The sequence below is a fragment of the Aquarana catesbeiana genome, linkage group LG08, assembly GCF_042186555.1.
Source record: "Aquarana catesbeiana isolate 2022-GZ linkage group LG08, ASM4218655v1, whole genome shotgun sequence".
Taxonomy (NCBI): Eukaryota; Metazoa; Chordata; class Amphibia; order Anura; family Ranidae; genus Aquarana; species Aquarana catesbeiana.
The window spans coordinates 76233427-76261394 of NC_133331.1; the positions used below are offsets into that span (position 1 = coordinate 76233427).

General features: G+C 44.2%; 1 protein-coding gene across 1 annotated transcript in view; it reads left to right on the forward strand.

Moving 5' to 3' along the window:
• Positions 1-27968, forward strand: part of LOC141105855 (alpha-2-macroglobulin-like protein 1) — a 181626-nt gene that overhangs the window by 119517 nt on the left and 34141 nt on the right. Inside the window, exons 29-30 of the mRNA XM_073595998.1 lie at positions 12388-12569; positions 26183-26398. Coding sequence (XP_073452099.1) covers positions 12388-12569; positions 26183-26398 — 398 coding nt within the window. The remainder of the gene's footprint in view (positions 1-12387; positions 12570-26182; positions 26399-27968) is intronic.

Below are 27968 nucleotides of genomic sequence, written 5' to 3' on the forward strand. Positions count from 1 at the left end.
CTAAAGGATGTGTAAAAATCACAATAATCAATCAATGCTGTGGGCTCAAACAAACAAGTACCAACCCAATGTGAATATGAATTCTCAAAGGGCGATATACTCCTCTGAGGCTGGAATCTCCTCTCCAATAGGGAACAAATTTGTCAATAATCTGAAACTGGGTACCAAACAGATTTTTATTATGGTATCGTAAATAGTGTTTAGGGACACTATGGTTAGTCCGCCTTTCTTTATGCTTGCTATATGTTCATTAATGCTGACTGAAAACTGTTGTATGGTACACCGTACATATTGCTTTTTGCAAGGACGGATTTCTGGCTTCCATGCATGTTTGACTCTCTGCCGCTGGCATTAGAGTCCACACATTCCGGTAAGAGTTTCTACCCCCCCTTCCTGGGTGATGGACACACGTCTTTGGTGATCTTCTAACAGATGATGATCCACAACTGTCTTCACATATAGACTCATTATCTTAGACATCCATATTTTCACCCCAGCGGGGTGTAATACCATGCTTGGATGCTGATGAACTTTTTCATTGTCACATATATACATATTTTTTATTGTCTCCTATTTTGATATATATATTGTTTTCATAAGTGATTTTTGTACGCAATTTGGTCATTCAACACGTAGTATAACCATTCTGGCACTTCATTACTGTTCACTTACATTATTTCTCATTTGTGTACATTTATTATCTTCATTATCTTTGTTCACATGGTGTCACTTCACATATTGACACCCACCATTTTATCAATCACCCTTTGTAGAATTGTCATTGGTACATTTGTCCTTTCAAACAGCGCTACACTTTTCATTTTCAGTATTGAGCGAAGAACAGAATTTAAACTGCACAAGTTATTAAAGCCCAGCAATAGCCAACCCTTTTCCGTTTGTGTTTGATAGAGGAGGGAAGAGTTAAAATATATGTGTGTCTGAATATCTGTTGGGCAGATAGCTCCTAAGTATTTGAAGGGTGTCAGACAAAAAAGTAAGAGAGGGGAATTCACCCAATGATAGAGATAAAGAGAGAGATAAGATTTTACTCCACACATTATTCATACATCACAATTATTAACCATGCATTTACCACGGAGGATTTAATTATACCAAAAATATAAAAAGTGTCCCCATATTAAAAATTAGACAAGACAATAAAATAAGACTATGTGACCTCTTTGATTTCATTCCTGCATTGGTAGCCTTAATAGCCCTGGGAAAGCTCTCTTTATAAATCTATTTGTCCTTGTTTTAATCACCCTAAATTGTCTCCCAGATGGCAATAATTCAAAGAAATGACAACCAGGATGAGTCTGGCCTCTCACTATGTTTCCTGCTTTACAAAGGCAACGAGTCTCATGTATTTCTTCTAGAGAAACAAGTTCACACCCTACAATTTTCTGCGCTGTTCGAACCACTCCCTTTAGAGCATTTTTATCTGCCTGCGTACAACTAGGATACCAAACTAGAATACAATACATTAATGTACTCTCAATGGCAGAACAATAGAAGGTCTCTAGTACCTTCCTTCCCAAGCCATTCTTCCTAAGGAGTCGCAAAAAATATAAACATTGTTACGATTTCTTAATAATGGCTTTGACATTGATTGTCCATAAGTTTTCAGAAATGCATGTTCCCAAAAACTTAAAGGTAGAGACCTGCTCCACGCATACTCTACGCATAATAAAAAGTGGTGCTGGTTCAGGCCTGTTCCTTCTAAAATCTACAATCAGTTCCTTTGTTTTTCGTGTGTTTAAAGTGGAGTTCCAGGCTTTTTTTCATTTATTAAAAGTCAGCAGCTACAAAAAGTGTAGCTCCTGACTTTTATAAGACAGACACTCACCTGTCCTAAGGTCCAGCGATGCGGCCGCATGGAGCCTCTCTCCTCTTCCCTTTCCTCTCCGCTGTGCCTCCATTGAAATTGTGGGCACCCTGCTGTGGCAGGCAGCTTGCAGCTTCGCGGCTGGACGTGCACTGCGCATTTGCAAGTCGCGCTATGCTCTCTGAGTGCACAGGCAATCTTCTGCAATGGCATCCCTAGGGGGGGTCAGAGGGGGCCCTGACCCCCCCCCCCAACTTTATGCTGTGCCCCACCATGTGCCCCCCAATTAAAAAAAAAATATATATATATATATATATATTTTTTTTTTTTACAAAAAGGCAATGTCTTTTTGTTTGCATTCGTAGCGGATGCACCCCATCTTACTCGGGCTGCCGCTGGAGTAACACAGTCTCTATTGAGACGGAGAGCATCCCCAGTCAGCTCCTGCGGGTGATTCCTCCACCCTTCCTCTGCTCGCTGACACTGCATAATGCGAGCGCTCAAACAACCATGGCCGCCCGATCTGCTCCTTCCCCTGCATCCTCATTGGCAGGGAGAAGAGCGAGTTGCAGGAAGGACTCCACCAGGACTCTGTTACTGAAAAAACAGACTGATTTCTCCCGTCCTTAGGGCAGGAGAACCAGCCTGTAAATTCCAAGAGATGCCAGACCAGTGCTGTTAATAGCAGGGGCAGGACAGCAAGAGGAGGCTGGAGAACCCCACAGTGGCAGAACACCAGGGTCCGGTGGCAAGACAACCTTTGCAACCCTGATAGTTCTCCCACTGCTTTGGATATTTTCTTGGTATGCTGGTGACATATATCTCTTGTTTTCTGCCAGTCTGGGGGGCACCAATACAGTAGGAAGGGAGCTCACTGCAGAACATCTGAAAGGGCCCGTTGTGGGATCGTAGTAAAGGGCCCCAGGATATATATCTATAAATGCATTTTATAGTTGCCCCCCTACTTTTGTCCTTGTCCCCCCATGTGCCCCCCCTAAATATCGATCAAGGGGTTAATATGGCGCACAATGGAGGTAGCCGAGTACATATAACTAAAAATGGTGGGGGGAAGGGGGTGGGTTGGGGGTTCCTGAGAGGGGGAACTTGATGGTGGTAGTTAATGTTTCACAACAAGTTCGGGTATTAGTCCATGTAAGGATAAAATGATGCTGAATAAATGGAAGGCAGCCAGTCTATAAAAGCTAGAAGAAGTTCTGGAACAAATAAAAAAGAAAGAAGGACGGCGCCCTCTAAGTGCAGCATGTATGTTAAAAATATTTATTACAATAGATAAAAACACTCACATTTGAGTTGCTAAAAACCAGCATGTAAAGTAGTTTCATCCGCGTGCTCTCGGGGGATGTGGGTGTCACGGGCCAGTTCAGGGGTTCCTGGGATGTGAGTCCTGTAACCTGGGTCCTGGTAGCTGTTCCGGTGGTGCCAAGGGTCCTCAGAGCCTCCGGGCGGCCAGGATATCGGTCATGGATCCTCCGTGGAGCGCCGTGCTGACCTGCGTCTTCACTTCCGGGAGCGGGGTGAGGCGGGCGGTGCTTCGCGTTCGGAGCATGCGTGCTCCTTCATCAGGCTATGCATAGCCTGATGAAGGAGCACGCATGCTCCGAACGCGAAGCACCGCCCGCCTCACCCCGCTCCCGGAAGTGAAGACGCAGGTCAGCACGGCGCTCCACGGAGGATCCATGACCGATATCCTGGCCGCCCGGAGGCTCTGAGGACCCTTGGCACCACCGGAACAGCTACCAGGACCCAGGTTACAGGACTCACATCCCAGGAACCCCTGAACTGGCCCGTGACACCCACATCCCCCGAGAGCACGCGGATGAAACTACTTTACATGCTGGTTTTTAGCAACTCAAATGTGAGTGTTTTTATCTATTGTAATAAATATTTTTAACATACATGCTGCACTTAGAGGGCGCCGTCCTTCTTTCTTTTTTATTTGCCCCCCCTAAATATGAAAGCTGGAGACGCCACTGATCTTCTGGGACCTGTGACGTGTCCCAGAAGATTGGTGAGAGGGAGGGGCCGCCTAGGGGGAGAGGAGGAGTCGCCTAGACAGCCCGTAGTCGGAGGTAGGAAGTGGGACAGGAAGTCCCACTAAAAACTAGTGGCCCACCCCCCCCCCCCCCAAAAAAAAAAATTACATGCCAAATGTGGCATGTAAGGGGGTCGAGGAGTGCTTAAAGCGGAAGTTCCACTTTTTGGTGGAACTCCACTTTAAGATCAGGTTATTCGCTGTACACCATTTCACTATCCTATCAACCTCTCTCATCATCTCCAGTGATATAAACGATTACGGTAGTGTCATCTGCAAACTTAATTATACTATTGGTCTCATATTAGGGGGTGCAAACATATGTGTGCAGCGCATAAAGAAAGGGACTTAACACACAACCCTGTGGTGCTCCAGTACTTAGTTCTCACTTGGAAGAAACAAACGTATCCAGGTTGACCCAAAAATCCCTTATCCAGAAACAAATAAAGGGAGGCAGATCCAATTTTCACATTTTTTCAACCAACCGATCTGGAATGATGGTATTAAAGGCAGAGCTGTAATCTATAAAAAACATCTATATGTAGTCTCCCGAATGCTTCAGATGACTAAGTGCCCCATCCAGCGCTAAAGCTATTGCATCTTCTGTGCTTCCATTTGCCCTATATGCAAACTGATAAGGATCCAAACTACCTGGTAATCTAGTTTTGATATATTTCAAAACCAACCTCTCAAAGTACTTCATTAGTGCTGAGGTCAGTGCTATTGGTTTATAATCGTCTAAACTTCCCACAGTTTACTTTTTTGGAAGTGGAATAATAGTGGCTGACTTAAACATCCTGAAACAAAAGTAGATGATAGTGATCGATTAAAGATCTTGGCAAATACCCCAACTAATTAATCAGAACAAGCCTTAACTACTCCCCCCGGGATTCCGTCCGGACCTGGTGATTTCCACGTATTTATATCTATAGCCTTAAATGCCTGCCTCACTTCATATTGCTGTACAGTGAGTTTACAGTTTCCTGGACCTAAAGAACACCCCATATCCTGGTTTGGTAACACAACCTCAAACCGTGTGAAGAACCTATTTAATTCTTCAACCAGAGAAGCACTAGAGTTCCCTTCCATTTTTGTGGTTCCTCTATATTGTGTCAAGTACTGTATACCCCTCCAGCCCGCCCTTGCATCTTTTTTCATTAAAATAGTCCTCAATTTTCTACAATGATACAGAGAGAGAGCAAGCACTTCATAAATCTTAATGTGCCTTAGAAACCATTAGAAACATATCCAAACAAAAATATAGACATCAATAAAAACTTCACAAGTTCCAACCATTTTCCCATTCTATTTAAACGTAAAGCCAAAAAGTTTTGCATATAACACATTTTAAGCCAAACCTTTTCTTTCTATTTATCAATCCAGAATACAGGTACAATTACCTTATACTGCTGCCTACAGGAGGTTTGTAATTTGGCATACATAAAAATTGTAAACTGGCCCTTGTATAGCCCCTCCTCTATTCAGCATGCCTCATTTGCTAGTGTCCTAGGAGACTGGACACTTTTTTCCTCAGCTCTGTTAGAAAAATCTAACAATTTTTGGTGGCTTTCTTTTCATAATGGATTTTTTCCTCTGCGTCTTCAATCAACTTTCCTTGCTGCACAGTGATTGAGCTGGTCTCTAAATTGCACCTATTTGGATTGACCTTCAGGCACTGGGGATATATGTAAATCAGCACCATAGAGAGCCAGTCAAAATCTACTGCTATTGTGGATTGGATATAGTTATATTATAGTTAGGTTCCAAGACTCTGTTGAACATCACCTACACCAGTAGGTGTTGCAATAGTTTTGCATATGAAAAGGTGTGAGAGTCCTACATGTGACCGGATGAGCAGCCTGGTCTCTGCATTGGAAAACCCTAAGCATTTCATTGTCATTAAGCTCTCCTCCACCGGTGGTTTCCACACTTCCAAACAGGTTGGGTCCTTGCTGAAGGTACCCACCTTTGGGGATAGAGTGCATCCACAGAGCCCTTCTGTCAGGACCAGATCTGAATCCAGGACCTCTGCTATGTCTGGCAATAGCTTCCCATTTAAGTTATGCCTTTGCACAGATTATTGTACTCTTCTCCAGACAATATCTTGCTCCTTACCCTCCTGCTGCCATCCACATCTTCATTACCATTCATTACTGACCTTTGGCTTATTCCTAGACTATGCTTCTGCTTGATCCCAACCTGCAACCACCTGGTACCGACCTTTGGCTTATTTATGGACTACACTTCTGCTTGATACCTACCTGGTGCATCTGCTACTGCACTACAGTTTGCTCACTTCCTGGTGAGGCAATCTTGAGGACCATGACCTAACACTATTACACAGCGAAACATATCTCCATGATCAGGAGATCTGGTAAAAAACAGTTAATGCTTAGACCCCACGTCTTAGGTAAGCCCACATTACCTGCCAAGAGAATCTGCATGTGTATTTATCCTGCTGGTTTCTGTGTGATCCTTTCCACTGCTATAGCCACTGGCCTCCAAACCTAACCCCTGATTGTGACACCTTCTTCGAAACTGATCACCCAGGGAAAGGACCTCCTTCTGTGGCTGATCCACAGTCTCTTGAGGAAGATTCTCTGGATGCCTCCCCTGTTCTGCCCTTTATTCATGGGAATGTTCTTAGCAGTCAGGCTAAGTTCCTTTCACTTGATTAATGGCCGTGAATGCTTCATTGGATGGATGCAGGATGCAGGAGATTCCTAGAACCATGTTCTGTGCTCAAAAAAAACAGGTTTTGTAGAATTCCTCTGTCAGGTCCAAGAGACACCTCTGTGTGCTAAAAGTGGATGGTTTTGTTCATCCTCATTTTCTTCTGGTGCCCTCTTGCCCCAGTCTGGGGTTGCAGTATACCGTTCATCACTGCTTATCCTTGTAGATGCGTCTCTCATTCACTCTATCCCTTTTGGTCAGGCTGACTTGGATTTGTAATATAAATGTATGTGCCCATGATCGTTTATCTCTAACCAAACACAGCAGCTGTTTCTGATAGATAACTGATATCTGAAATAGGTCTAATAATATACAGTGCTAAAAAAATCAATAAACTCTTATAAGAACCTTTTTTTTTAATGAAACTGTACAAATATATTATTACCGCTAATGTGCAGGATAAGCCTAAAACATGTAACATTCCCTTTAAAAATTATGCAAACATTTCTATAATATCCAGTGTATATAACATACCAATTGTGCATACATGTGCATATACATAAATAAACCACATTATTGTATAAATCGTGTGAATCGGTTAAAAAAGCAAGCCCCGACTGTATATAAAAACAGTCCAAAAACTCTACGTGTTGTTCATTCCTCCACTTTGTGCAATTGTCAGCTCATGCTGTGAAACTTCCACCTAATTTTCAGAGAACTCACCAGACCATGAGACCCCTAGTTGAGAGGATCTATAGCGCTTTTTTAAAGGATAGCTTCACCTTTTGGAGCATGTTACATATTACACCCATATTTCCCCTGTGACAGCAAAAGGGGGATCTTCTCCCTCCACCCCACTGTCACTTTTCAAACACAGCCTGGCTCTGCGGGGCTCCGCATGGAGGTACGGACAGGCAAGCTGGAGGCAGTGTCTGTAGGAGCCTGACATTGTACTCATGATCTACTGATTGCGTGTGCAATGCTCTGCATGCTTATCAGAAAAAAGAAGTAAATTCACATTTTTTTCTGCAAAAATAATTGCATTCTTTTTTTCTTAATGGTAAACATATATCCTTTAAAACAAAGGTCCCCAACCCCCAGGCCACCGATCGGTACCAATCAGTGGTCAGTTGGTAATAGGGCCGCACAGCAGTAGGTGAGCGGCGACTGGAGTCCGGACAGGACTATTCCGGACCACAGATGCTGCTCACCTCCTCCTGTGTGGCCATGCCACTTAACCTGTGTGGCCTCCCGGGTCTCCCATCCCGACAATGATGTCATCCTATCAACAGGGCAGGGTGCAAGAGGAGCTGGAGATCTGGACAGAGAGAGGGAGTCTTTTCATCTTAACAATAGGTAATAACCTTAAAATTATAAGTTGGGCAGCTCCCACCCTCCATCCTGCCCTGCTGATAGGACGACATTGTCAGCGGGGCAGAAGGCCTGGAAGAGGACACAATGACTGATAACATCCTCTGCCCTGCCAAAGGTAGCACTGTTCAGGGGAAGCAGAGATTGAAAAGGGGACAGTGATGTAAGAGCAGAAAGGGGGCATAACTGCAAGGGGCACTGTAATGTAAGGGGGACTGCGCTATAAAGGGGCACTGTGAGGCAAAGGGGACTGCAAAAATATGTGCATTTATCATTTTTTTTTAAAAGTGAATGATCCTTTAAAACACACCAATAACAGAGAAGAAGAAGACAGGATATTCCATGGTGTAAAACCTTTTGTTATTAAAATCAGCACAACAAAACAACTCGTTCAACTCACATTTGTTTGTTGCTAGTCGCGGCACTAGGATAAAATCAGTGTAATCTCCCCTCAGGGGCCGGCTCTAACAGTGTTCTGCTTGGTGTGAGCGGGCACTCCCATAGCTTTTCTGAATGTTTTTTCATGGAATTTTCCTGAATACTAAGGTTTGGGAGTGCAAGCCTTTCAGGGTAGACCAGTTTGTCTTCTCTTGGGGATCTGTTTTTCTGGGGGCTTGTCCCAATGTTTTTTCTCTGTTGAGCAAATCATATTGCAGGTCTTTTTCCTAAACATGTAGTTTTTTTGTTCCGTGTTTTCTGGAAGGCTTTTGTTTTCACAGCCTCTCTGCCTCAGGCTCAGTGTTCCTTTCAGTTGACTGTTGAGCAAATCATATTGCAGGTCTTTTTCTTAAACATGTAGTTTTGTTGTTCCGTGTTTTCTGGAAGGTTTTTGTTTTCACAGCCTCTGCCTCAGGCTCAGTGTTCCTTTCAGTTGACTCATTTCCTCCTGATGGTGACCTATTTTATCCTGGTCTTACATCAGGTTGATCCATTTTGAACCCCCCTTGGTTGTTCACCAGCTTATCCTGTCTTGCAGGGGGTTTCATCTCACCTAGTTCAAATTTGGATATTGGCCCTTCAAGTGGTTCAGGGTTGGAGACCATCCTTAATCCCTTCTTGTGGACCTGTCCGTGGTTGTTGTTCATCCCTCAGCTGGTCTTCTTTTAGACATCCAGATTGTTTCTGAATGCCTGTGTCCATCAACGGACAAGAAAGAAAATAAGATTTCTGTACGTAAAAATCTATAACATTTATTTCTTGGAGTCCATTGTGGGACACAGGTCCCACCCCTCTGTGTTTTTTTACATTTGCCCTTGGTACTGATTTTCCACACAACTGAGTAATGCTGGGTAGACAAGGGGTTATACAGGGACTTGCCTACAATTTTTCTATTTGCCAGTGTCCTGTCCTCTGGTAGGAAACAGTATATTCTGATTATTTGAATTTCTCTGTCCCACAGTAGACTGAAAGAAATAGATTGCTTTTCAGTTTTGCACACAGTGGACAGAGGTTAGAGCCTGGGTCTGGTTATTTTGCTGCTTTTTTTCACAACAAAAAGATTTTTTTTCCTCACTTTCCATCATGGTGACAGGGGTCACAAGAGAAGGGAGTGATGGGATATCTCTGATAGGGAAAGAAACCACAATATAAGCACATTTATCTAGCAGAGTGGGGAGGAGTTAGAATATCTGTCAGATTATTTTTATTACTCTCTGTTTTTCACTGTCCTGGTGACACCAGAGTCATCTCATTTTCACCCAGACAGAAATTGAGTGGAAATATCCCCAATGATGACACAAACAGGTGTTCTAAGGGCATATCCAAAAAGTAAAACAAAAATAAAAAAATATTTGGCTCTGGTTGGACTTTAAGGAATGTGCAGGAATCATAACAATACTATTTTATGCCTGGTCATAAAAATGTATAGGGCTGTCATTGCAGATCTCCTTCTAAAAAAAAAAAAAAAAAAAAAAAATCAGTGTCTGACTGTTTAGCGTTATAAACTGTAAGTCACAGATCTAGAACAAACATGCTGTAAGTTAAAGTTAGAACTTTTTATGCCCCAGGCAAGGCAAGTATTGCACATACTAACCTGTGGACCATTAGTCCCTTCCACCAGAATATATAAGATATGTCTAGTCTTCATTGACTGAGAAGTACAGTGCCTTGAAGAAGTATTTATACCCCTTGAAATTTTTAACATTTTGTCATGTTACAACCAAAAACCTAAATGTATTTTATTGGGATTTTATGTGATAGATCCACATAATTGTGAAGTGGAAGAAAAATGATAAATGGTTTTCAGCATTTTTTACAAATAAACATCTGAAAAGTGTGGCGTGTATTTGTATTCAGCCCCCCTCAGTGAATACTTTGTAGAACCTTTCACTGCAATTACAGCTTCAAGTATTTTTGGGGATGTCTCTACCAGCTTTGCACATCTAAAGTTTGAAATTTTTGCCCATTCTTCTTTGCAAAATAGCTAAAGCTCTGTCAGATTGGATGGAGAGTGTCCGTGAACAGGAATTTTCAAGTCTTGCCACAGATTCTCAATTGGATTTAGGTCTGGGCTTTGACTGGGCCATTCTTAGACATGAATATGCTTTAATCTAAACCATTCCATTGTAGCTCTGGCTGTATGTTTAGGGTCGTTGTCCTGTTGGAAGGTGAACCTCCACCCCAGTCACAAGTCTTTTGCAGAATTTAACAGATTTTCTTCTAAGACTGCCCTGAATTTGGCTCCATCCATCTTCCCAACTCTGACTAGCTTCCCTGTCCCTGCTGAAGAAAAGCATCCCCACAACATGATGCTGCCACCACAATGTTTCACGGTGGGGATGATGTGTTCAGGGTGATGTGCAGTGTTAATTTTCCGCCTCACATAGTGTTTTACTTTTAGGCCAAAAAGTTCAATTTTGGTCTCATCTGACCAGAGCATCTTTTTCCACATGTTTGCTGTGTCCCCCATATGGCTTCTCGCAAACTGCAAACGAGATTTCTTATGACTTTCTTTTAACAATGGCTTTCTTTTTGCCACTCTTCCATTAAGGCCAGATTTGTGGAGTGCACGACTTAGGCTCGGTTCACACAGGGACGACATGTCAGGCGCCTGACAAGTCGCCTCCGTTCTGTGCTATGGAACCGTTCTAAGGGGAGCGACGCAAGTCGCTCCGACTTAGAAAAAGGTTCCTGTACGACTTTGGGGGCGACTTGGGGCGACTTGCATAGACTTCTATACAGAAGTCGTTTTGCAAGTCGCCCGGGCAGTCATGTGCAGGTCGCCTCGGTGAGGCGACCTGCAAGTCGTGCCGCCTCTGGTGTGAACCGAGGCTTATAGTTGTCCTGTGGACAGATTCTCCCACCTGAGCTGTGGATCTCTGCAGCTCCTCCAGAGTTACCATGGGCCTCTTGGCTGCTTCTCTGATTAATGCTCTCCTTGCCCAGCCTGTCAGTTTAGGTGGACGGCCATGTTTAGGTAGGTTTGCAGTTGTACCATACTCTTTCCATTTTCGGATGATGGATTGATCAGTATTCGGTGAGATATTCAAAACTGGGGATTTTTTTATAACCTACTGTAATCCTTTAAACTTCTCCACAACTTTGTCCCTGACCTGTCTGGTGTGTTCCCTGGCCTTCATGATGCTGTTTGTTCACTAAGATTCTCTAACAAAAATCTGAGGGCTTCACAGAACAGCTGTATTTATACTGAGATTAAATTACACACAGGTGGACTCTATTTACTAATTAGGTGACTTCTGAAGGCAATTGGTTCCACAAAATTTTAGTTAGGGGTATCAGAGTAAAGGGGGCTGAATACAAATGCACGCCACACTTTTCAGATATTTATTTGTAAAAAGAATTGAAAACGAATTATCATTTTCCTTCTACTTCACAATTATGTGCCACTTTGTGTTGGTCTATCACATAAAATCCTAATAAAAAACATTTACATTTTTGGTTGTAACATGACAAAATGTGGAAAATTTCGAGTGATATGAATACTTTTCCAAGGCACTGTATATGAATGGAGAAAGATTTGGATATGGTACAGTGACACTGAGGAATTCCTCACTTAGTTCCTGTCATTCATGGGACACACATAGTGCAGTGCAAGCAGCCAGAGAGTGGCAGAAAGTGTGTGTCTATGGGTGCATGCTTTGATGAAGAAGGTGACAACACCAGCTCCTACCCCTCCACTATTTCCTCATTCTCAGGACACAGCTCTATCAATCGTCATCATTCTGTGTCCAATAATCACTGCTGGTCTGGGGAAATTTTGCACCCCTAAGAATTTTTCACCCAGGACAACTGCCCTTGTGATCCACCCATGCTATGCCACTATACATGTTTCAGATGAGTGAATCAGAATATTTTGTGGCCAGACTATTGGAATGACAGGCAGAGAACTAGCATTCATAAGCAGAGAGGTCAGCAATGGCAGCCTATACGTGTCTCTGATAACATATGTATGTTAATGTATTGCTTGAAGCAGATATTTTAATTTGTACTGTACATTTTAATTTAGGTGAAACCAAGCACTGGCAGGGTACTAGCTATCGTCATGGAAATATCGAAATATCCTCATACGCCATCTTGGCTCTGCTTTCTGACAAGATAATCACCCACAAAGATCTTGAACAAAGTGCTTATTCTATCCACTGGCTTGCATCACAACAAAATCCATGGGGTGGCTTCTCCTCTTCTCAGGTTATATATTTGCTTTACAATTCTCTAGTTCTTCTGATTATAACTGTTACTTTAGCACATAAGTGCACCTTGAGGATCTCAGATCAATTAAGAAATCTTTCTCCCTGTTAGAGCAGAACTTAAAGGGGTTGTAAAGGTTCATGTTTTTTTCACCTTAATGCATCCTATGCATTAAGGTGAAAAAAAAAATCTGATGATTACCAGCCCCGCAGCCCCCCCGGTTTACTTACCTGAGCCCTCGAAAGTCCCGCGCTTGATCGTTGCCTGGGCTTCTCGGCTCTTAATTGGATAGATTGAAAGCAGCGCAGCCATTGGCTCGCACTGCTGTCAATCATATCCAATGGCGCGGGGGGCGGGGCCAAGTCCTGCACTCGGCGGCTATGGACGCTGAATGCAGGACTCGGGAGCGCGCCCGCAAGGTAACCCCCCGGGAGAGCGCTTCTCCCAGGGGGTTATCTGAGACGGGGAGGAGCTAGGAGAGCCGCCGGGGGGACCGCAGAAAATGCCATTCGGGGCCACTCTGTGCAAAACAAGCTGCACAGTAGAGGTAAATATGACATGTTTGTTATTTAAAAAAAATAAAAATCGAACCTTTAGTGTCACTTTAACTATATCTGAGCACCATAATCTGAAAATGCTGTGTAGTTCATGTTTAATATTCAAAGCAAGCTCACCCATCCATCCATGTTTCCTTGCTTTGATGTGTTGAGAAATTACTTGAAAAAAACACCCCCTAGCATTTCTAGCCACATCCTTCTAGTAAGGGCAGAAGATTCATGTAGCATTTACTTCCTGAATCCATCTACCCTTAGCTCAGGCATGCAAGCAGAAGGTTGTACTTAGCTGAGAAAGTGCCTGCTCCCCTCTAGATGAAAGAAAAAAATGCCCATGAAGACTCCTAGGATGCATGACATCATTTGACTTATGCCACAAACCAGGAAACTACTAATGAAATGTAAAATAATAATGTAACAAAATAGTAATTTAAATAAAATATACCTTCCTATCTATTTACTAAGGCTAGCAGCATAAAGATTTAAATAGTTAATGCTGATTCATAAGAGTTTATTTCCTTTTTAAGCATGCCTTATTCTCTAACAAAACACATTAGTAAGTACTTGGCAACACTTTTGGCTGTAAAAAACATCATTGTCCACCTGCCATTCTACATTTCACTGCTGTGAATAGAAAGGAACCCCCATTGGGCTGCAGGAATTTGATGAGTATTAAAGTGTCACTAAAACCAAATCATGAAAAATGAAATAAATGGTGTATTACATGCTGTTCATATTCACTCAGTTACCGTGACTTCATTTTCTGTATTCTGCAAAAGACATGGTTGATCCTGCTGCTTGCTAACTCCACCTTCTGTCCATGTCCCCAATTCAGCTAGGGATTTTGCAGCTGTGGTGGCAACTCTGCACATGCTCAGTTTTCCCTGAGTTTCTATGCTGAGCATTCCCTCACTATCATCTGAGCAGCCCATGTGACTATAAAGTCACACAGGTGGGTGTATAGATAGTGGTAAATGACCACTGAGTCCCTCCCTCCTCTTCCATGCCCACTGTCCAGATAAACACAATGGGGGTGGGATATTACATTTAGATTAATGGAGGCTTCACCTCTCTCTTATTTTAAGACAGAGGCTGGAGGGGTGTGACACAGCCTGTGACTGGCAGAATTTCACCCATACTATGTTATTGCCAAAAATTATTAAAGACTTGATTTCAAATATATATTTCTTTCTCGAACATCACGGGACACAGAGCCACAGTAATTACTGATGGGTTATATAGGGTATCACTGGTGATTGGACACTGGCACACCCTATCAGGAAGTTCAACCCCCTATATAATCCCTCCCCTTGCAGAGATACCTCAGTTTTTTCGCCATAGTCTTAGGTGATGGATGTGTAAAGGTGTCCTGTGCTGAGCTCCAAAGGGAATATCCTATATCCTATACTGGGGCAAGCCAGGCAGACCGGATCCATTCAAAGTGTCCTTTCTAGGCCGAATTGGATGGTACCCGGGCCTCGTGTCCGAAGAAACAAGGTTTTACCTATAACGCTTCTCTTTTTAGAGAGCTGGACCCCGCAGATCAGAAAATGGCTTTAAACCTCCTAATTTCTGGCCGGGTGCTTTACAGGCCCAGAACTTTAGGATCCCCCTATTCGTAGGGGGCCCCAGTCTCTGACGGTTTTTTCAAACGGAGCCCACCGTGAGAGGTGAAGATTGGGTCTGTGCAAACTGAACCCTGTGGCTGGATAAGGTAAGAGGAGATCCCACAGAATTTTCTAATTCTAGTAGGTTTCTCCTTTAAGGTAAATGCATGCTCTGCCTATTGTGATCACCGGGGGCTGCCAAGAGCACAAACCTTCACATGCTAACGTCTGCAAGCTTCAGCGTCTCAGACCGGCTCCACGGTAGGATGGATGGGGGGATTTCTCATTTTTGAATGTTCCCCCAGGCTAGAGAGAGGCCACAGGGGTCTAGAAAGCGGTTATACCGCACCGGCACCGCTGCCTCGGCCGCCATTACCGACCATTGCCGTTTTTTAGGCAGGTCTTCACTACCAGCTTCTCTCCCTCCTCCCCCTCCACCAGCCTTCCTCCATGGTATTTCAGGAGGTTCGGCTAGCGCGGGAAGCGCTTGTTTTTTCGAAATTCGAGGGGGGGGGGCGGTAGAGGGGGGGGCGGGACTTAGACTCCCACTCAGGCCAGCTGCAGGCTATTAAAGCACTCTGTACAGGTGCACACAGCCTTTGGAGAGACACAGAGCTGACAGTCGCATGTAAGGTGGGACACAAGCATTCTCCTAGGCAGCATTTACTGAAGTAACACCAGACTGAGCATTGGGTAGCAAGGCTTTTAGCCAGACTACATCGCTCAGCAGGCAGTGTTCATTTGTATACCTCACACCTTGTTGCTTTGCACTATGGGTAGAAGAGGTTCAAGCACCCCAAGAACCAGAGACACTAAGGGATCTCGTTCAGGTTCTGAGGGGCCCCTGTCTGCAGCATCCTCCCCTCCTGAAGGGCCAGGGACGGCTAGCCAGGGAGAGACATCGGGGTCAGGCGCTACACCTGCTTCTGGCACTTCAGCCCCTGTATATATTACACAAGAGGTTTTTTCCTCAACCATTAATGATTTAGAGGAAAGATTAATGGCCGTGATTACAGCTTCACTCAGTAGAATAAAACGTACTAGGCCTTCCTCTGTTCTCCAAGACCCTCAGGAAGAGGAGCTCTGGGATTAGGGAAACGAATCCCCTTCAGAGGATCAGGATGGGACGGATGATTCCTCTTCGGAGGAATCAGGTGGAGAGGGACCCTCTGCGACTTCCCAAGAGGAGAAAGTCTTAGTGCAGATCCTTACTGGATTGGTCCGCTCCACATTTAAGTTGCCCCTACCTGAAACTGTTAAAGAATCCTCTGCTTTGGGGTCACTGAAACCTTTTCGAGCAGCACAGGCTTTTCCTGTTCATAATTTACTTGAAAAGCTCATTTATTCTGAGTGGGATCACCCAGACAAACATTTTCTTCCGCCGAGAAAGTTTTCAACACTTTATCCGATGGAAGAAAAGTTTATTAAAATGTGGGGAATACCGGCCACTGATGCCGCCATTTCCTCTGTAAATAATAGTCTGACTTGTCCTGTAGACAATGCTCAGATGCTCAGGGATCCTGTAGATAAAAAGATGGAATCCCTATTTAAAGGATGTTTTCTCCTTAGCAGGTTCTGTGGCCCAACCTGCAGTAGCAGCAATTGGAGTCTGTCAGTACTTAAGAGACCATGTTAAGCAGGTCATCAAAGTATTACCTCAACAGCAGGCCCAGGGGATTGCTAACCTTCCTGCGGCCTTATGCTACGTTGTTGACGCCATTAGAGATTCTATCGTGCAAACCTCTCGTCTTTCACTGGGGTTAGTGCATATACGTAGAATCTATGGTTGGTCAGCCGAAGCACCATGTAAGAAACTCATGGCGGGGTTTCCATTTCGTGGTGAAAGGTTGTTTGGAGAGGACTTGGATAACTATATCAAGAGAATCTCTTGTGGGAAAAGCACTCTCTTACCTGTTAAGAAGAAGAGTAAGTGTACCTCTTTCAAACGGACTCTTTCCCCAGCGCCGGGGGCTTCAGCCTCCAGGCAGTCTCGACGGCCTCCTCCATCTGGGTCCAGAGAAAGGGTCAACCCCAGGGACAAAAGAAGTCCTGGGGGAAGAAGCCTACTAGGCAAAACACTAAGACCTCTGCATGAGGGGGCGCCCCCGCTCACTCTAGTGGGGGGAAGACTGCGACAGTTCTCAGGGCTCTGGCAGGAGGATTTCCAGGACAGATGGGTAATATCCACGGTAACCTTAGGGTACAAGCTGGAGTTTCAGGAATTTCCCTCTCCTCGGTTCCTCAGATCAGGTGTTCCCAGAGACCCAGAAAGGAAGTAGTCGCTCCTTCTAGCGTTAGAGCGACTTTTGTCGCAGGAGGTCATTATGATGGTTCCCGCAAAGGACCAGGGATTGGGCTTCTATTCCAACCTTTTTACGGTCCACAGGGTTGTCCGGTCAGGATCCAGTCCGACAATGCCACAGCAGTGGCTTATGTCAATCATCAGGGAGGCCGAGCTGCTCAGAAGGAGGTGAACCAGATCTTAGTCTGGGCAGAGATGCATGTGCCATGCATATCGTCAGTTTTCATCCCGGGAATAGAGAACTGGCAGGCGGACTATCTAAGTCGCCAGCAGTTACTTCCAGGGGAATGGTCTCTGCATCCCAACGTCTTTTGGGCCATATGCTAAATATTCAACAAATAGATAGACAGATTTGTGGCAAGGATAAAAGATCCTCTTGCATGCGGGACGGATGCGTTGGTGATTCCGTGGCATCAGTTCTCACTGATTTACGCATTCCCGCCTATTCTGCTACTGCCACGACTCCTTCACAGGATCAGGCAGGAAAGGAAGTCAGTACTTCTGGTGGCCCCTGCTTGGCCCAGAAGGACTTGGTATGCAGAAATAGTAAGGCTGACGGTGGGTTCCCCGTGGACCCTACCAGTACGCCCAGACCGGTTATCTCAAGGTCCAGTGTTCCATCTTGCCTTACAAATGCTAAATTTGATGGTTTGGCTATTGAGACCCACGTTCTGAAGAGTCGTGGGCTCTCAGGTCCTGTCATATCTACCTTGATTAATGCAAGGAAGCCATCTTCCAGGATGATTTATCATAGAGTCTGGAAAGCTTATGTATCCTGGTGTGAATCCAGAGGTTGGCATCCCAGGAAATATGTCATAGGTAGAATTCTTGATTTTCTACAATTAGGATTAGAGATGAAGCTGGCCTTGAGTACCATCAAGGGCCAGGTCTCTGCTTTATCAGTATTATTTCAGCGGCCACTTGCTTCGCATTCTTTGGTCTGAAGCTTTATGCAGGGGGTGATGCGTCTTAATCCTCCGGTTAAAGCGTCCCTAAACACCTGGGACTTGAACTTGGTCCTGGCTGTGTTACAGAAACAGCCTTTTGAACCAATAAGTCAGATTCCTTTGGTCTTGTTGACAAGGAATTTAATTTTTCTGGTGACCATCTCTTCGGCTAGAAGAGTTTCAGAATTAGCAGCCCTTTCCTGTAAGGAGCCTTATTTGATTATACACAAGGATAGAGTGGTACTGCGCCCTCATCCTAGTTTTTTACCGAAGGTGGTTTCTGATTTTCATTTAAACCAAGACATTGTTCTGCCTTCCTTTTTTCCAGATCCCTGTTCTCCGGAAGAGAGATCTCTACATTCATTGGATGTAGTAAGAGCAGTTAAGGCCTATCTCGGAGCAACTGCTTAGATCCGCAAGACGGATGTTTTGTTTGTGCTGCCAGAGGGTCCCAATAGAGGACAGGCAGCGTCAAAAGCTACCATTTCTAAATGGATTCAACAATTGATCATTCAAGCTCACGGTTTGAAACAGAAGATTCCTCCGTTTCAGATCAGGGCACATTCCACAAGGGCTATTGGTGCTTTTTGGGCAGTGCATCACCAGGCCTCTATGGCTCAGATCTGCAAGGCCGCAACCTGGTCTTCAGTTCATACATTCACCAGATTTTATCAGGTGGATGTGAGAAGGCATGAGGATATCGCCTTTGGGCGTAGTGTGCTGCAGGCAGCGGTACAGGGTCCTCAGGTCTGATTGCACCCTACTTGGTCGTGGCCCCCCCCCCTCAGGTAGCATTGCTCTGGGACATCCCATCAGTAATTACTGTGGCTCTGTGTCCCGTGATGTTCGAGAAAGAAAAAAGTTTTTTATAAAACAGCTTACCTGTAAAATCCTTTTCTTTCGAAGGACATCACGGGACACAGAGGTCCCGCCCCTCTTCTAATACACTATATTGCTTGGCTACAAAACTGAGGCATCTCTGCAAAGGGAGGGATTATATAGGGGGTTGAACTTCCTGATAGGGTGTGCCAGTGTCCAATCACCAGTGATACCCTATATAGCCCATCAGTAATTACTGTGGCTCTGTGTCCCGTGATGTCCTTCGAAAGAAAAGGATTTTACAGGTAAGCTGTTTAAAAAAATCCTATTTTGTATGATGATTTAAAACAGTTAATTGATATTAACCACCTCAATACAGGGCACTTTCACCCCCTTCCTGCCCAAGCCATTTTTCAGTTTTCAGCACTGTCGCACTTTGAATGACAATTGCGCGGTCATGTTACACTGACCCTAATGACATTTTTATCATTTTTTCCCCACAAATAGAGCTTTCTTTTGGTGGTATTTGATCACCTCTGCGTTTTTTATTTATTGCGCTATAAACAAAAGAAGAGGGACAATTTTGAAAAAACACAATATTTTTTACTTTTTGCTATAATAAATATCCAATTTTTTTTTAACAAATTTTTTCCTCAGTTTAGGCCAATATGTATTCTTCTACATATTTTTGGTAAAAATAAATCGTCTACAATTATAGCGTCTACAAAATAGGGGATAGATTTATAGCATTTTTATTTATTTATTTATTTTTTACTAGTAATGGCGGCGATCTGCGATTTTTATTGTGACTGCGATATTGCGGCGGACATATCGGACACTTTTGACACATTTTTTGGACCATTCACATTTATACAGCGATCCATGCTATAAAATTGCATTGATTACTGTGTAAATGTGACTGGCAGGGAAGGGGTTAACCACTAGGGGGCGATCGAGGGGTTAATGTATGACCTAGGGAGGTGATTCTAACTGTGGGGGGAGGGGACTGACTGGGGGGAGGTGAGCGATCGCTGTCCCTATGTACAAGGGACACGCCATCGATCTCCTCTCCTGTCTGACAGGACGTGGATCTGTGTTTACATGCACAGATCCACGGTCCTGCTCTGTTACCCGGCAATCGCGGGTGCCCGGCAGACATCGCGGCTGCCGGGCACGCGCACCGGGTCCCGAGCGACGCAGCGGGCACGCGCGCGCGCCCCCTAGTGGCTTGGGAGGGCGATCACGTCATATGACGTCCGCCCAGAACAAGAGAAGCCTCATCCCGCCGTCATGACGGTGGGCGGTGGCTTAGTGGTTAAGCATTTATTTTTACTCTATATTCCAAAGTCTATTTTTTTTCAGCATGTGACCAGCAGCTGAGGACTAGAAGCTCCTCCTGCTTATGTTTCCCTGCCAACAGGCTGGGAAAGAACTGAGTCACGTGACAGATGTACGTATATCAATTAGGAAAAAGGTGCTTAGATTTTTTTTATTAAAATAATTGCATCCACATGCAAAAAGAGAAGAGACAATGTAAATTAAACAGTGTGTTTAGTATCACTTTAAATATCCAAGTATTAGTGTGCTTAAAAATGCAGGAAGCATGTTTGTGTTCACTCTTGGGGTGCACAATTATTTAAGCTGAAGTTTAGCTAAAAATATTTTTTTTCTTCGGGGGGGGGGGGGGGCGTGGCCTGGACCGGCATGGTGTGAGGAGCGTAACTCGGGAGCTATGCTGGAGAACTATCCATTTCCTGTGGCTATCCTAAACTTTTCTACCCACCCTACGCTGCCTGGATCTTCCCCCACTTCACTGCCCCATGTCTCCGCCAAAAAAAGTTGACTGACACTATTGTAAAGCTGGATAAATACTGGCTCAAAGAGAAGGAGACCCTGGGGGAAAATGGTGCCACCACGTCCTCCTCCACAGACTCCGCTGCAGCTGATACGGCTAAAGTACTGGAAGCGATATCGGACTGCAAGAGCACACTGACCAGCAAGATTGAGGAGGTGAAGATTGATGTATCACTGATTCGGCAGGACCTGCAGAAGCTAAGAGAACATGTCGATGACCTGCCGCAATTACAGGTTACCACCGAGAGGCTCCAGCACCAACTGAATGCAGTGCTCTCCAAACAGGACGACATGGAGAATAGGCTCTGTAGGTGTAACCTTAAATTTGTGGGGCTGCCTGAGGGTGTGGAAGGCTGAGATCGTCCCTCGTACCTCGAGAATTTGCTCATCTCCACTTTTGGTAGGCCTGCATTCTCTACATACTTTGTAGTAGAGAGGGCCCATCAATTGGCAGCCAGACCACCACCGCAAGACGCGCCTCCGCAAACCTTCATCGTAAAATTACTGAATTATAGAGACCGGAATACCATCCTCTGCCTCATTAGAGCAAAAGGTAATATCCCCTTTAACAATGTCAAAATAATGGTGTTCCTGGATTTTTCTGCAGAAAAATTTTGTCCAGAAAAAGAGGGTGCACTTCAGAGGCAAAAAGACAACTCCGGATTCAACACATCTCATATGCTATGTTGTTTCCAGCTAGACTACGATTCATGAGAGAAAATAAGGCCTACTTCTTTGACACCCTGGATGCTGTCTTTGCCTGGCTTGAGGACCGGGATGCACCCGACCAGGTCCCCGCATGAGTGCCAAACGCAACATCAACATCTGCCGCCATCGATCTCAGGGCTGTGAGTAAGGAGAATGTGCTAGTTGGGTGAAATACTTTACCCACATGGACTACCATTCACAAAAGGTATTATGTGTCATGATTCTAGCCCACTCTCCCCTCACTAACTCGCTGTCTCACTCGTTGCCTACTGATTTTTACGTGCACCATTTTCCCCATGTCCACGTACCCTTTCCCATTCCCTTCTCCCTTCCTCCTGCTATGTGACACCAGCGGTAGAAAAGACAAATGTATGGACGGTATCTCCCCTGGTTATGATTTTTCTATTGTCAGTTATATCATTTGGTTATCTCAAGTTGCTCCCTGCCCTGATGTCCAGTTAATGGGTACTGTGACAGGAGTCAATTTGGGTGGGTGGTTTGTAGAATTCAGCTTACCTGAGAGAGCTCTGGAAACTCTGTGTCCAGCTTCCCCGGACCCTCTTATGTGTAAAGAACCCTGTGTCCATTAGGGGCACAGGATGCCTGAGAATCCCACTATGATCTGTACTATTTAGACACACTGTACAGCCACACTGGAATGTTGTATATATGTATATATTGTGTGTTGTCTCATGCTGTTGTGGACTCTTTGCTGTGATCGTTTGGGGTGAGGTTGTCTTCCAATGTTCTATTGTGTCTGTCTGCCTTGGATATTATGGGATGTGTATTTAAATTAGCAGTGAGATTGTTGGGGGTGAATTCCTCCAACAGCTCTCCCTGCTGATAAGACTGTTTACTGATCAGAAATTTGAATACACCTGAACTGTGTGTCTATTGTGATTGGGCAGTTTACCCTGCCCTGAATCCAAGGGAGGGGGAGTGTCTCTGAGTTGTATATCTGTTGTAACATGTGCTTGAATAAAGGTGTTTGATGTTGTTCACCCTACACTGAGTTGCGGCTGGTGACTGGGTGGGCTAAAGGGTCTTGGATAGTGCTGGTACTGGACAAAGGAAGCATTTACGGCGGACATAGACCTGTTGAGAACAGGGTTTTGTCACAGGAACACTTGTCTTTATCCTTCTATACCCCCTCAGCCCATTGTTTTCTACACCCTATACCGGGGATCATGGTCCTTGTACTGCTGTACGTTCTTCAGTGAATGTTCGTCCCCCTAGATGTGGGAGCACTACCAGCTTCTTATGTTCGTTATTGGAATGTGTTTAAAGTAAATCAAGTATTGTTTCCCTGGCCTGTCTGGGTACACCTGTTAGCTACTGGGAAGTGCTCCAGTCGGTATTCGCCCAGCCAGGCCAGTATATGCTTTCAAGTATGCTTAAAGTTTTGTTCTTGGTTAATTACAATGCAATCTCAGGATAGGTTGAAGAAGAGTAGATATGTATGTATAGATACACATAATACATGTAAGCATGAATTGGACTCTCAATCTGATTGTAAAACTCCCTTACCTATACAATGTACCCCCGTGTATTCTGTTATTACCAGTCAAATTTACTTACACAATGCCTCCCGCTCGCATAGTGGTGCTATGGTCCCATTTGGTTGCCTGCCGCTGTGGATCGGGTTAGGTGCCAATAACCAATGTTCGTTACCACGGCTACTATAAAATGTCTAACGTTGAACGCCGCGGCCTCCGGGCCAAACCTAAGCAAACTGCTGCCCTCCCTTACCTCAAGGCACAGCGAGCAGATGTGTTGGTGGAGACCCACCTTATGGGACAGCTGCAGCTGTCCCTTAAAAAGCCCTGGGTAGGATGGATATATCAGGCCCCTTATACTGCAAATTCCAGGGGTGTTGCAATACTGATTTCTAAAACTGCACAGTTCTCCCTTTTGATGCTGAGAGCTGATCCCCAGGGCAGGTTCATATTTCTGCACGCTATGTTGAATGTGCTAGAAATTTTATTGCTGGCTTACTATGTACTACCTCCATTTCAATTTAATATCCTGACAGAGGGATTAGAGTTTATGTCGCAATTCTCAACTGTACCGGCTATATGGCTAGGGGATTTTAATACTGTAGTTGACCCCAGTCTGGATAGACTTGCCTCTGTGCCACCAACCACTCCTACACCTTCCCACACAAGACAAGTGAATTCGCACTGGTAGATACCTGGAGACATGGACACCCAGATGACAGAACCTTCTACTGCTTTTCAGCAACACATAATACTATGTCCCGCATAGATTTAATTATTTTATCCAAATCCCTGCTACCAAACCTGAGCGACGCAGGCCTTATTGGATAGTACTTAAAATGAGTTCCCCTCCCCCCTCATATATGTGGAAACTCAACCCCTTTTGGTTGACAGTTGTTCCAGATATGGAGAGAGTACGGGATGAATATGATTTTTTTTTCCAAGTCAATCGCGACTTTGCTTAATTAGAGACAGTATGGGATTCCTTTAAGTCCCATGCTCAGATGGTCCTCTCCCAGCAAATCTCTAGATACAGGAAGTCCTCTGCACAGATAGTCCAACAATCCTTTAAAAATAACCCCTCACCGGTCACGGATGATCAGGTTAAACTACAGGCCTCCACTTTGAAAGAGCAGAAAGGAAAATATTCTTCAATAGTCAGAGGGTATACGAGTGTGGGGAACGTGCAGGGCGCCTGCTTGCCTTGGAGCACAAACCGCCCACGGTGGTCTCTCTGCACGATGCGACTGGCCAACTCATGTGTGATCTGGATCTAGTGGGCAGAGAATTTTGCTCCTTCTTTGCATCCCTATACTCGTCTACCACTAACAACTCCCCAGCTGACCTGACTAATTTCCTCTTTACTGTTACGTTTCATACGCTAACCTCCTCGCAGGTTGAGATGTTAGAGGCTCCCATTTCCACTGATGACATCGAAGAGGTGATGTCCCATCTTGCCCCTTCCAAGGCCCCAGGCTCAGACGGCCTTCCCCTTGAATTTTATACAAGTATTAGTGAGACATTAGTTTCCAAACTACATGAGCTATTTTCACATATCTTTATCCTCCTCCATACCCAAATCCATGGGTGAAGCCTTAATTGTACTCATACCCAAGCTGGGCAAGGACCCAGAACCCCCCTAATCTTATCGACCAATTTCCCTCCTCCAGCTTGATAATAAAATATTGGCCAAGGTCCTGGCATTAAGGTTAAACAAAGTGATCCTGAGTCTTATACATCCCAGATAAAATGTGTTTATGCTTGCTTAAAACTCAGCATTTATCCTACGTAGACTCTTTATGAACATACAAGCTGAACACAACCTGATCGGCTCCAGAGTGGTAGTGTCCCTGGTTGCTGCCAAGGCATTCGACTCAGTGGAATGGGACTATCTTTGGGAATGCCTTGCCCGGTTTGGGTTTGGATGAAATTTCATTAAGTAGATTAAGCTTCTCTATCAGGCTCCAGTTGCCAGGATCTTGGTCAATGGCAAGATCTCAGATGTTTTCCCTCTAGCCAGGGGCACACACCAAGAGTGTCCACCATCCCCTTTATTATATGCCCTCACGGTGGAACCTCTAGCAAAGTCGCTCCGAACGCATCCTGGGATTAAGGGCCTGCGCAGTGGTCATTTAGTGGAGATGGTCAGCTTGTATGCGGATGACATTTGGAGGATGCCAGCCCCTCTTTAACAGCAGCACTAAATGTAACAGAACAATTCGGACGTTACTCAGGTCTCAAGATCAATTGGGACAAATCCCAGATCCTTCCCTTGGATATAGGGGCCCCAACTGATATGCAATCCTCCTCCCCTTAGTTCATGTCAGCTCCATTAAATGCCTTGGCATAATAGTTACCCGTTCTCCAGAAGCCTATGTCAAATTTAATTTTTTAACCTTTATTTGCAATTTTAAAAGCTAAAACGCAGACGTGGACCAGACTTCTTTTGGGCCTTATGGGCCGTGTAAACCTAATTAAAATGGTTCTGTTGCCTAAATTTCTGTACGTCCTATAGCACACTCAAACATATATACCATGCAGATCTTTAAATCTTTGGAAGCCATTCTGAACTCCTTTGTGTGGGGGAACACCCACCACAAATTGTCCTGGCAAGCACTGAAAAACCCCACAGATCTAGGGGGCACTGTGCTTCCTGACTTTAACTTGTACTACCTGGCAGCACAACTGTCCCATTTTTTCTATTTAGACAAGGGGGATAGGGCGTGCTATCTGAAACTGGTGTGCTCCCCCTTTTCCCAAATTAAAACACATCCTTTTCATCTCCTCTTTTGAGACCCTGGTGGTGACCCATGGACTCTGGGAAATCGAACGGATTGTTGTATCATCATTGTAAGGTGTGGAAAGTGGTGAGGCACAGACTCAGGACTCCCTACACCCATAGTCATACACCCCTGTTGGACAATTCCTGTCTGGTCTCCTACAGATACCTGACCGTAGTCTATGGATTACTAGGGGAGTTGTATATTTAATGGATGTCTACTGTGGGAGGGTCCTGAAATGGTTCCAGTTACTTAAGGACAATTCAAATATGTCTGGTTTCTTATTTATATTCATTTTGTTTACTTTATTTTTTCTTCCAAATCTGTACAATACTTGCAATATAATTGTGATTATCTTGTAAGCATACACTCTTCTCAAATAAAGAATGTTGTTTGTAAATGTATTATTTATTATTATTATTATTGTTTTTTCTATACAACTTTAGTTGCATTACTGATTGCGAATGCATATGATATACAAAGTTGTGTAAATGGAAAAATATGGAATTAAGTGACATTGTTTATTATTGATTTTATATGTTACAGGACACTACATTAGCTCTTCATGCTCTTGCTAAATATGCCAAGGCCACCAACCACAAGAAGGGAGACTCAACTGTTGTTATTGAAGATGATTCAGGATTTCACAGAGAGGTTCAAGTAACCAAGCAGAACAGTCTCCTTGTCCAAACAATTGATCTGCCTAAAGTCCCAGGAACTTACACCGCCTCTATCAAAGGAGATGGCTGTGTTTACACACAAGTGAGTAGAATGCTGTTATTTCATCTGCCTTGAGCTGTCTGTTTCCAGAATGTGCAGATGGTAGATCTTGTTGCACCTTTTAGGGGGGCAGAAAGATCACCTATAAACCTGTGGCTCCCTAAATCCGAGTAAAGAGACAAAAAGGAAAAATAAGTTGACATTATACTACTTGAACTAAACTATACTACTTAAACGCTAAGTTTGCCTTTTTTTTTCTTCTGATTTTCAGCTCCCCGATGTACCAATGAAACATTAACCACTTGACCTCTAGAAGATTTACTTTAACTAACAATTGCCCGTTCGTGCGACACTGTACCCAAATAAAATTTATGTCTCTTATTTCCCACAAATAGAGCTTTCTTTTGGTGGTATTTGATCACCTCTGCGTTTTTTGGGTTTTTTTGCGCTACAAACAAAAAAAAAACAATAATTTTGAAAAAAAAAATTGTTTTACTTTCTGCTATAAGACATATCCAATAAAAAAAATTTAAAAACATCACATTTCTTCATCAATTTAGGTAAAAAAAAAATATCAATAAGCGTATATTGATTGGTTTGTGCAAAAGTTATAGCGTCTGCAAACTATGGGATATTTTTATTTATTTATTTTACTAGTAGTTGCAGCGATCAGCAACTTATAGTGAGACTGCGATATTGCAGTGGACATTCTGACACTTTTTGGGAACCAGTGACACCAATACAGTGATCAGTGCTTAAAATATGCACTGTCACTGTACTAATGACACTGACTGGGTAGGGGTTAACATCAGGGTTAACTGTGTGCCTAGCTGGTGTTTTATTACAGTGTGAGAGGTGCTTTTACTAGGGAAAAACATGGCTCCTTGTCCCTACTTTGCAGAGACACAGGATCCATGCCTTCCCTCCTATCAGAAGGGCAATCTGCCTTGTTTACATAGGCAGATTGCAGTTCACTCTCTGTGGCTGATGATCGGTGGATGCCAGCGGACATCAAGTCCACGGTACCCGCCAATCACAGCGGGAGTGAGCTACCAGTGGTGGCACATTTGCGCCCCCTACTCAGAAGTGCAGGATCAAGTATATATACGAGATCTTTCGCACAGCAGCTGTCCTGTATCAGTAAAACTGTTATAGGGCGGTCGGCAAGTGGTTAATGTACTTAAGTTAAAGAAAAAATAAAGCTTTCTTTGTATTTTAGGAAAACCTTACCTGTCCAGTTTCCTCCCCAGAAAAGTTCATGACTTTCTGGTATGTAGATTGGGGACATGAAAACGGTTAAGACCTAGGCAGGCAGGCCTGTTCTCCTCCTCCAGGAAATTGTTCCCACCTACTTCTGTACTCACATGCAGGGTGTAGTATTGAAAACAGGAGAAGTTTACTGAGTAAGTGTGGCTGAGATCGTGTGCCTCAAAACTCCCAACTGTCCCTGATTTTGAGGGACTGTTCATGATTTGGATGTCCTACCAGGATCAGCCTCGTGCGTGCTCCACAGGTCATGCTTCGGCGTGATCTGTCCCTTGCTGTGTGCACCGGAGACGTCCGATGACAGATCACTGTACCAGCAGCAGGCCATGTGATCGCTGTGGCCAGT